Below are 10,647 nucleotides of genomic sequence, written 5' to 3' on the forward strand. Positions count from 1 at the left end.
CTCATTTTAAGTAAAAAATGTCTTTAAAGGAAAATGCTGAGCAATGAGACTATAGATGTTTAAAATTAGGAAGAAAGTCCGCGAATGGTCAAAGGTTGGGGAATACTGGTTGGGTGGAAATTACTGGCCCCTGCCCTCCTTCCTGGGCAGCTGGCGTTCCACCCCCTGGGCGAGTCTTCCCTGATCCCTCCAGCTAGTGGTGCTACTGGCGGATGTTTAACAACTGGCTCTCCAGGGGGGGAAAGAGGGCCCTGGTTTGTATCGTTCACCAACTTCCATGGTGTAAATATTCTCACTAAGGCCAGTTTCAGCTATCAGTGTGAACAATCAGCTCACGTGAGCTGGTGAGAGCCAGCTCTACCATGGGCCAGCTCCATCATGAACCAGGTCTAGCAAGAGCCAGCTCTAGCGTGAGCCAGCTCTAGCGTGAACTAGCTGTAGCCTGAGCCAGCTCTAGTGTAAACCAGCTTTAGCATGAACCAGCTCTAGCGTGAACTAGCTCTAGCATGAGCCAGCTCCATCATGAGCCAGCTCTAGTGTAAGCCAGCTCTAGCATGAGCCAGCTCTAGTGTAAACCAGCTTTAGCATGAGCCAGCTCTAGTGTGAACTAGCTCTAGCATGAGCCAGCTCCAGTGTGAGCCAGCTCTAGCGTGAACCAGCTCTAGCACACCTCTGCTTCCACCCCATGCCGTTCTCTGTCCTCTAGGACCATCATGGAGCTTAGCTCTTCCTGCTCATTCATTATGCCATGAATTTGTGTGTGTGTGTGTGTGCATGAGCGTCTTCCCTCCCATCACATTGCTCCCTGAGGATTTCAGTTTCTCTCATCTCGCTCAAAGTCCCCAGCACGCAGTAAGTGCTCCATGAAGGCTAGCTGTCATCACTGTTATGCTTATAGTATTGTAGGTATCCCCTGCGTGCTAGCTAATTGCCTGAGGTTGCTTATCTTTGCTCCCCAGCAGAAATGTCCACTAGTCCAGACTCGGATCTGGCCCCTCAGTGGAATCTGTAGATGTGACATTTGGAGCAGGTGAGTTTCTGTCATCTATAACCTATGTAACCTTGGGCAAGTCACTCAACCTCTCTGTGTCTTAGCTTTCTCATTTGAAAAATGAAGATAATGGTGTCTACTTCAGTAGAACTGTTAAAAGAATTGTGAAAAGTAGAGTTGTTGAAAGTGCTGGTAAGTGCTACGGAAGTGTTTCCTATTATTATTCCTGTTGGTGGTGTTGTAGGCATTCACCCTAGCTGGCTGACTGTTGAGTGGTTTTCCTGTTTTCTGCTCTGACCTCTCCTGGGCCTTCCTAATCCTGTGGGCTGGGTGTCGGGAGCCCCCCACCCAGTGTGGGCCGGGGGAGAGCCGCGTGGAGCTGTGGAGGCGGGCCTGGGCTGACCTGTAGTTGCCCTTCTTGGAGGCAATGTGCAGCGGGAGCATGCCGTCCTTGTTGGCCTTGTTGGCGTCGGCGCCCTGCGACAGCAGGAACTCCACCACCTCCTCGTGCTCGTTCTTACAGGCCTCGTAGAGGGCGGACGCATTGTCACTGGCCTGCGTGTTGATGTCAGCGCCTGGTGGAGAAGAGGCAGGTCAGTGAGTGACCAGGGCAGTCCCTGTCCTTGATGTGACACCCACCTTGGGCTGGGGGCCACTGTGCCCACCACTGTGACACACTGGATCACTTAACAATGACCCTTAGAACGGAGTCCACCCGGAGGACCCCCAGCTCCCTTCTGCAACATCCTGCCCTGGGCCCGCCAGCCCGAGCAGAGGCCTCCTAGAGGCTGAAAGCTGCTGCAGTGATGCTGGCGTTTCCTGGGGACTCACTGTGTGCTGGCCTCCCTGCTTTTCCTGTGCCATCTGAGCACTGAAGCACGGAGAACCTACACACAAGTGCCCCGGACCACCCAGCCCATAAGTAAAGAGCCAACACTTGAACCCAGACGGTCTGACGGCAGAAGCCCTGGCAGATGGTCTGATGGCAGAGGCCATGCTCTCTACCCTCATTCCATGTAAAAGGATCCAGACCCGACCCCGAGGAAAGCTCATAGCTCTAGGAGAGTGCAGAGCCTCCAATAAAGAAGAACCCCGATAACTTTATTAATTGGGATTGGATCTTCTCTGCCTTCCATTTCAAGGAATAAGAAGGGGATTACTTCCTGGCTCATCTGAAGGAAACACTGCCCCGTGCGGATAGGAGGGGGAATCAAGCCCGGTGACAGTCTCCCTTCAGCCCAATCTCCTACACCTTCTCCATCGCCTGCTGGTAGTGGAGAGAACTCATGGGTTTCTCTGCAAAAAGAGTTGCAGCCTGTTCACCAGGCCCTCCTTATTCTGGGAAGAAATAGAACTGGGCTAGCAGTGAAATGTCAGTGAGGGCTGACATCAAAAGCATCTGTTAACCACAGCTCCTCTCTCTCTGGGCATCCTGCTCATCTCAGGCTTCCTGGTAATTTTTGAGTTTCGATGACTGATTTCTGGTGTAGTGGGAAGAGCACAGGCTTTTGCAAGAGGCAAGAACGAGTTGAAGTTTCTGTTTCGTGGCTGAGAACCTCTGGGGCCCCAGGCAGCCTATAGGAGCCTCTGTTTTCTCACCTGTGACCAGGGATCATAGTACCTACCAACCAGCGATGCTGCGAGGAGTAAAGAGGAGCATGTGAGTAAACATCTGCTGCAGCCTGAACGTCTGTGTCCCCAAATTCCTATGTTGAGACCTAATCCCCAGTGTATCTTGGGAGGTGGGGCCTTTGGGAGGTGATTGGGTTGTGAAGGTGGAGTCCCCATGGATGGGATTAGTGCCCGAATAAACGAGACCCCCGAGAGCTCCCTCGCCCCTTCTGGCGCGTGAGGACACAGTAGGAAGACGGCCGTCCGTGACCAGGAGCAGGCTCTCTCCAGCTGTCTACAGGCCACCCCGTCTGTGGCATTCGGTCACGGCAGCCTGAATGCACTGAGACACTCTGCCCGCACAGAGCCTGGCACAGAGAAGGGCTCAGCACAAGCCATTTCCCTGGGACGGAGGCCCCGGGCACAGGGGCTGGCTCTGGCTCCACCCTGATGGTGCTGACACGGCCGAGCTCCCTAAGTCAAGCTCCCTGGAAGCCGGGACGCCGCCACCAAAGCCGCCTGCTCACACGAGAATCTTTGGATTTGAAAATGGACTCAGCTCTCAAAGAGCACAGACCCTGGCTCAGGGTGTCGGCAGGAGAGCTGCGCAGAGGTTCAGAGTTCACCGGGCCCCCTCGCCCCCTGGGAGCCCTCCTTTGGCCCAGCCCCCCCTGGCCTGGGCTCCCCGGCCCCTGCCTGTGCCTCTTTGTTCTCAAGCTGGCAGCCCAGAGTTGTCCCGGCTGCAAGGAGGTGCCTTGGGTCCGTTTTCCCAACTGCTCAGGCACGTGCTGAGTAAGTGGATGCTTATCCGGGCAAATCCCACGCTGGTGACTCTCGAGGCCTGGGTGGCATGGCCGAGTGCAAAGAGCGTGCAGTTCACAGTCAGATGCAGTTCGCAATCCTTTAACCTCCCTGAGCCTCAGTGTCCTCATCCACAAAATGGGATGAGGACACTGCCGACCTCCTGTGGCTATGGGGAAAACCCCACTGGGCTGTTCTGGGGTCATGCTTAGTGCAATGTCTGGCACCTAGTAGGTCCTCAACAAATTATTCCCATTCAGCCCCAGGGTCTGGCTTACCTCTGGCCTCTCTGTTGCTAGAGAGGGAGGGTCACTTCCCATGGAGAGAGAAAAGAAATCAAAAGTGTTCTTGGGGGAGACCAGAATATAATGCTCTTTAACCAAAAGAACATCTGCTGTTGTCTTGGGTCCTTCTGTTACCAGGCCATCATAATGCAGGCACTGTTATTTTATTTTGCCCCTTTAAGTGAACAAAGATTTTTCACAGGCAAAGAGTGCAAAGACCAGGGTTCAAATCCCAGCTCTGCCATTAATTTGCTGTGTGACCTTAGACAAATAACTTTCCCATCCTGGTCCTTGGTTTCATCACCCATGAAACGAGGACGTGACCCAAATGTTGTCTGAGGTTCCTTTGGCCCTGAAGTGTGACATGGTGAGAAGAGAAGTGGTTGAGGTGTCAGGAGACCCAGAGTCTTGCTAGTTCTACCACTAATTTGCTACGTGACTGTAAATAAGTCACTTCCCCTTTCTGGGCCTCAGATTCCTCATTTTTAAAACGAGGATGTTGAGCTAGATTAGAGATGGTGAATACATGGCATGTGCGTCACGCCCTCCAAGTTTGTGCCTAATTACAGGCTTCCCTTGTAGATCTCAACACATTTCCTTCTGAGCCTAGACACAGCCTCAGAATCCTTCTCAACACAGCACTCCAGGAAGATACTATTACTCAATCAGAGTATGTCCACAAGATGACACCTAAACTTGCCTTCCCTTAGAGCTGATCTCTGAGGTCCTTCCCAGCTGGGCCCCTTGGGGCCTCCATGACACAGGGACCCCCAGCACTCACCGTGCTTGGCCAGGAACCTCAGGGCCTCCAGCTGCCCGCTTTGGGCAGCCACGAACAAGGGGGTGATGCCGTAGGCGTTCTTGGACTCCACCTTGGCGCCTCCACCCACCAGGATCTCCATGACCGGCAGGTCGTTGCGAGAAACAGACTCGTGCAGCGCCGTCCAGCCTCGGTTGCAGCGGTGGTTGGTGTCCGCGTTGTACTGCACCAGAATCCTCACGGCATCCACGTTCTTGCGCTCACAGGCTGTGCCCGGGGAGAAGCAGGACGGTCAGCAGGGCCCCCGGCAGCACCTGGCCAGCCAAGACTTCATTCATCCATTCGTCCATTCACTCATTCGTTCATCAGTCATTCACTCAACAAATACCCACTGGCTCTGTGCTAGGGTTCGAGTCCCTGTGTTAAACCAGGACATACACTAAAAGGAGCAGTAATATTAGCAACGATATTTGCTGATGTGTACATGGCACTGGTTCTGTGCCAGCCACTCTCTTCTAAGCACTTTACAGGATTAACTAATTTCCTTCTCCCAACCACCCTTTAAGGATGGAGTGTTAGGCACAGAGAAGTTAAGTGACTTGCCCAAGCTCACACAGATAGTAAGTGGCAGAACCGGGATTCAAGCCCAGGTAGTTAGGAGCAGAGTCCCTGTCCCTGGAATGTTCCGGGACGCCCCTAACTTGTCTCCCTTTCCAGTGTTACCTGCTTCAGTCCTCCCCACTGCCAGGGCGGGAAGAGGAGGAGGAGGGCAGTGTCATATTCCTGCTCAAACCCCCCTAAAGGCTGCTCACTAAAATTGGGGTAAAATTTCTCTTCTGAGTGCAGCTCGTTAGGTCTGTCTCGACTGGCTCAGACCTCCCTTTTAAGCTTCCTCTCTCTCCAGACTCTCACAGCACCCTTGGCTCTGGCCAGACTTTTCACCAAGGAGGCTGGGCGTTTGTCCAAATCAACCACCCCCGGAAGATTCTCCAGGCCTGTCGGAAGGAAGGTGAGAAGGAAGAGAGGGGCTGCCCGTGTAGGGCTTCAAACAGAACCCCAGGCAAAGCGCTGCACCCCTCTGTGAAACGGAGGTCATAAGACCCTCCTGAGAGGATGCTGTGGGAGGACAGAGTGAGGTAGTACGTGGAAGGTTCCAGCACGGGGCTTAGCACATAGTAGGAGCACACGCAGGACCAGGCCCACGCTTCGGCTGTGACTCGCCCAGCGTCCCGGGCGCTCTCTCTGGGACAGCCAAGGGTCCAGGTGACGGCTCCGGTGCCCGGGCGGACCTGGGTTCTGGGAGATGTTTCTACTGCGTGTCTGCAGTGGACTCGGTTACCAGCTACCCAGTTCCTGCTTCCCATGGAATGTTCCAGATGCTGGATACAGACATGTGGGAAATCGGGGATTTCTGTCATTTCCATAATGTCAAGCTCTATCATTTTTGCAAGACCCAAGGCTGCTTGCTTAAGCGTGTGGGCATGAGCTAGACGCTTTTTAGCGTGGTAGTTCAGCGTGTGGTGCTAGTGTCCAGACACCGGAGTCTAAATCCCACCTCTGCTGCCCCTGGCTGGCTGTGGGACCCCAGCTACCTCATTTCAGGTCTCTGTGCCTCGGGTCCTCATCAGTAAATCGGGGGTACTGGCGGTGCGTACCTCATGTGTAGATGGATGTGAGGGTAAACAAAGGAACAGCGCCTGGCACAGAGTGAGCGCTCGACCAATGCCAGCTGCTGTGGGTATTCAGACTTTGCCTGGGCACTGCTCAGGCAGCCAGGGAACGTCCTGGATGACGTGCTGAGCAAATCCGGCATTTTTAATTTTCTTAAACATGCCAGAGGTGCAAATTCTCTCTCATGCCTCTTTGCCTTTGCCTGTGCTGGTCCCCCTGCTTATCCAGCTGGTAAATTTCTCCCGTTCAGGCTCAGCTCAGCACCCTGTTCTGTGGGTGCCCTCCCCCACCTCAGGGCTCCTCCCCTGTGTTCCCAGGTGCCTCAGGCCAAGCTCTTCATCGCCACAAGCTGACTGCCACGTTATCTGTGAGTGGATGCCCACCAGAATGTATCTTTTCATCTCTGAGCCCCCGATGCTCCTCGGGGTGCCTGGCCCGTGGGAGGACTTGGGGATGCTGACTGACTGTGCACAGACGAACTGAATCATTTGTTACATAAGGGACACATCCGAAGAGGGTCGGGTCGCCTCCTCCAAAGTAGACCCCTTGGGGGTTATGACTTTGGGAGCAATGCTCCCGGTTGCCCATCCAGTTTCTGGCCCCCCGGGGGGCGCACCTTTGTAGAGTGGTGTCTCTCGGGACTTGTTGGAGATGTCGGGCTCAGCCCCGGCCTGGAGCAGTGATTGGAGGCAGTCCAGGTGTCCTCTGCACGTCGCCAGGTAAAGGGCCGTTTCCTCCTGCAGGGTGCGCTGGTCGATGGTTGCCGGGTACGCTGGGGAGGACAGAACAGGAAATTCATGAAGGATGAAGATACCCATCGCCCCCACCACACAGCAGCGGTCCCCTTTCCCTCCCAATTCCGAGGACAGACATGTGTGGCATCTTCAAAAGTTTACCATCCAGACTGCCCTCATCCTCTTGGCCCTGGGCTCAGTCGCTTTCACAGGGCTGGTTCAGCTTCCTGGTCGTAGTAATCCAGCTCAGATGCCACCTCCTCTGGGAAGCCCTCCCGGGTTGGGCCTTCTTATTCTCTGAATGACCCTGTCCTTCCCTTACACTCCCACCAGCAACTGCTGGAAGCTCAGGCTCACGCAGCTATGTCTGCCCTGGAGTGTGGTGGGCTGTCTGGGGTCCATGCTGCTTGAGGGCAGAGGTAACTCCTGCCTGCATGTGGTACCCGACCACATATAGCTTCGGGGGAAGCTGAGGCTCAGAGAGGAGGCCTGATTCGCCCAGGGTCCCACAGCTGTGAGGGATGGCCTTGGCGGGGCACAGGCACAGCTGCAGTATTCTCCACACCAAATCAGCCCCTGGAACATTCTGGAACAAGTTGGCAGTGGCTCTCCCAAAAGTCAGCCCTTCCTCATTCCTTTTCTAGGAATTAGGCTCTCCTGTCCTGGGAGGCCTGGAGAGGAGGCAGCGGGGAACCAAAGAGTGAGGGAGGGTGAGGGTGTTGTGGGTGGGGTAGGGACAAGTCACTTCTTCTCCCCCAACTTGGTGACTTCAACTCTGCAACCGGGGCGATAACCCTGCCTTGCCCCCCTTGCCAAGGTTGTTGTAGGGCAAAGCACACGAAGCTGCAGGAGGAAGGAGCCCTTGGCCCCGCGTCCCGTTCCCCCTCTGGCTGCCCCGGAGCCCCCCTCACCTTGCTGCAGGGCCTTCAGGCAGCTCAGCTGGCCGTAGTAGGCGGCCTCGTGCAGTGGCAGCCAGCCCTCCTTGTTGGGCTCTGCGAGGTTCTTCCCCTCCTTGATCATTGCCTTCAAGGCCTCTTCATCACCTTCCTTGATGGCCTTTAGCACAGGGTCCATGGGCCTGCAAGACCAAGGGGCGGGTCACTCAGGGCCCAGGCAGGGCTGAAGCGGGGCCAGGCAGCCTCTCTCCCAGAGAGAATGAATGCAGGGCCTGGCTGTGGCGAGGAGCCAGCCGGCTGTGGGATCACTCAGTCCTGCTCATCCCTGCTGGTCTGGGGCAGATGCCCAGTCCCCTGAAGCCAGCGTCCTCCTGAATAAGGAGAATAATCCTTCCTAACCCTCCTGGGTTTGCCCTGGGAACTCGGCCCTGACCTTGGCCCCTCCAGCTCTCAGCTCCATCACGGCATCCTCAGCCCCACCATCTCAACCTGCCTGCCCAGGTCAGCCTCTCCCTGCCTCTGCTCATAAGGCCTCACATAAGCACAGCCTTTACATGTCTTTGCGTGGTTACTTGACCACTGTCCCTTTGAGACAGAGCTCCTTGGTGGCCGAAAGAGAATTCGGGGACCCCCTCTGTCCCTGTGGCGTCCAGCAGCTGCATCTATTGTTACACCAAGACCATTTCTACCAAGAGGAGTTGGGCACACAGTGCCAGCCTCCAGAGGGATGGATAACCAGCCCCACAGGAGGTTTCAGCGATAATTAAACCCCTTCCCTGAGGGTGACGCTCCTGCATTTACGACGTCGTCCACCTTGGGGCCCGCTGGCCCTTTGAGCAGCTCTGAGACGAAGGCACGGACCCCTCAGAGGGGCAGTCTCTGCAGTGAGCACCTCTCTGGGTTCTTCCCAACTCCCCTCCTTGCTCCTGACCCTTATCCTCAACCCCAGAACCTTTAGCTGCTGAAAGACTGAAATCCTTAAAGGATTAATAAATGTGAAGCCTTCGCTATTTGAAACTTCTGAATGTCAAAAAGATTTCAGGGCTAATGTGAAATGATAACTTCTTTGCTTGGCTCATGAAAGCCACTTTGTTTGCTCATTCATTCATTCGTTCATACCCTAAGCTCCCTCCCCTCCATCCTTGGAGAGTCAGTGAGGACCAGGACTGCTGTGGCTCCAGATCCACTCCTGGAGAAGGTTCTGCATAAATGGTCCCATTTCCCAGATGGAGAAGGTGAGACTGCGGGCAGGCCTTGTTCCCAGGGCCCTCACCCGCATCAGGGGCCAGGACAGCCCCTTTACCCTCCCAGCGGCTTCCTCCAGCGTGAGCGCACTTCCTCCTGACTCTCAGCCTCTCTGGTTATTAATAGCTGCAGCACAGATGCCATTTAAGTTTCAGACCCGGCAAGGATGATGGGTGACTGACCAGATAAGCCCTGAGTCCCCATCAACGCCATCACTGCCACCTTGATGAGTTCCTCTTACCAGCGGCCAGAGCAGCCTCAGTTGGCGTCAGGAAAAGCCCCAGTGGGGTATGTGTCCCGTCCTTCTGGGGAGGGCTCCCGTGGGGCCCGAGCTGAAGTGTAAGAGAGGCGGGCTGGCTGCTCTTGTGTGCGTGACGGGTGGGCAGTGTCATGAGAACACTCCCGGGACCCACACCCAGCGTGGGTCTCGTCCAGCTGCGGGGCACAGACCCTGGAGCTCTCCGGCGCACACTCCAGCGGCTTCTCCGTGGGCTCAGCCAAAGTCCCCACCCCAGGGAGGGTGCGGGGAGGCCGCTGGGGGTGTCAGGCCATCAGAGACTAAGTAGGTAGATAGGACCCTGTAGGCCACTCTGTCCTCTCCAACCTCCTTTCACAGAGAAAGGAGACTCAGAGAGGGACAGCGACTCATGGGCTGTCACACAGGAAGAGGCAGCAGTGCCGAGACTAGAATCTGGGTCTCCCTTTTCCAGGCTGTCAAAATGCCTCCCGGCCCGCACCAAGGGCAAGGGAGCGGCAGGGTGTGAAAAGGGCTGGGAGGAGAAACAAAACACTGGCCAGTTGCCTCCTCCCCTCTCTGCCGCATAACCTAGAAGGAAATTGGGATTCCAGCGATGGGGCCCCTCTTTTGCTTTTAGCTGCTTCTAGGGTCACTATGGGCGAGCAGAGAATAGCACAGAGCTATTTTCCATGGACCCACCGAGCCCAGCACCCCGGTGCCAGGCAAACAGAATGCCTCCTGCAGCTCAGATTATTCCTGGATTTAGCACCTGGCACTGAACAAATAAGGCAACAAAGCAACTTGAAGCCTGTGGGTGTGGGCGGCGCGGATGTGCTCCGATAAACCCCGCTGATGCATGGGGGAAACTGCGACAAGCAGAGGTGCCTGACTCCTCAGCTTCGGCTCTGAGCTCCTCTGAGTTTCTAGGGCCGTCTCCCGGATCTCCTTCATGCTGGGTCCCCAGATTCAGAGCCCCTGGGGCTCCTCCGGCACACAGGGCCCACACTGGGGGCATTCGGGGTTAATCACAAGCACAGCCGGGCTGGCGGTTCCTTGAGGACGGGAGTCTGTGACCACCAAGCCCAGCTCAGCTGGAGCGGCTGGGTCTCTGGGGGACACACCTGGGAGGGGCGTGCCTGGGAGGTCCCTGCAGAGTGACCACGCTCCTGAGGGCTGTGGGCTTGCCTCCCACCCTCACCCCATCCACCCCAGTCGGGAGAGTGGGCCTGGATGGTCCTGGGGCCGGGCGGGGGTCACTTACGCCAGCTGGGCGTTCTGGCTGCGGCTGTATTTCTTCATGACCTCTTGGAACAGGCCCATGGGAGCCGAGGCCGGCGGGCTCTCAGGAGGCACAGTGGACCTGGAGGGTGCAGGGCAGGAGTGAAAGAGGGAAAAATACTCTGCATATGAGAAGCG

General features: G+C 56.0%; 1 protein-coding gene across 1 annotated transcript in view; it reads right to left on the reverse strand.

Moving 5' to 3' along the window:
• The window catches only part of ASB2 (ankyrin repeat and SOCS box containing 2), a 43,722-nt gene that overhangs the window by 11,694 nt on the left and 21,381 nt on the right, over positions 1 to 10,647 (reverse strand). The window contains exons 3-7 of the mRNA XM_014832103.3: positions 10,493 to 10,591; positions 7,764 to 7,930; positions 6,735 to 6,890; positions 4,469 to 4,714; positions 1,395 to 1,566 (exon numbers count right to left, since the gene is read on the reverse strand). Of these exons, the coding sequence (XP_014687589.1) occupies positions 1,395 to 1,566; positions 4,469 to 4,714; positions 6,735 to 6,890; positions 7,764 to 7,930; positions 10,493 to 10,591 (840 nt within the window). The remainder of the gene's footprint in view (positions 1 to 1,394; positions 1,567 to 4,468; positions 4,715 to 6,734; positions 6,891 to 7,763; positions 7,931 to 10,492; positions 10,592 to 10,647) is intronic.

Source organism: Equus asinus, chromosome 7 (assembly GCF_041296235.1).
Source record: "Equus asinus isolate D_3611 breed Donkey chromosome 7, EquAss-T2T_v2, whole genome shotgun sequence".
NCBI classification, from domain to species: Eukaryota; Metazoa; Chordata; class Mammalia; order Perissodactyla; family Equidae; genus Equus; species Equus asinus.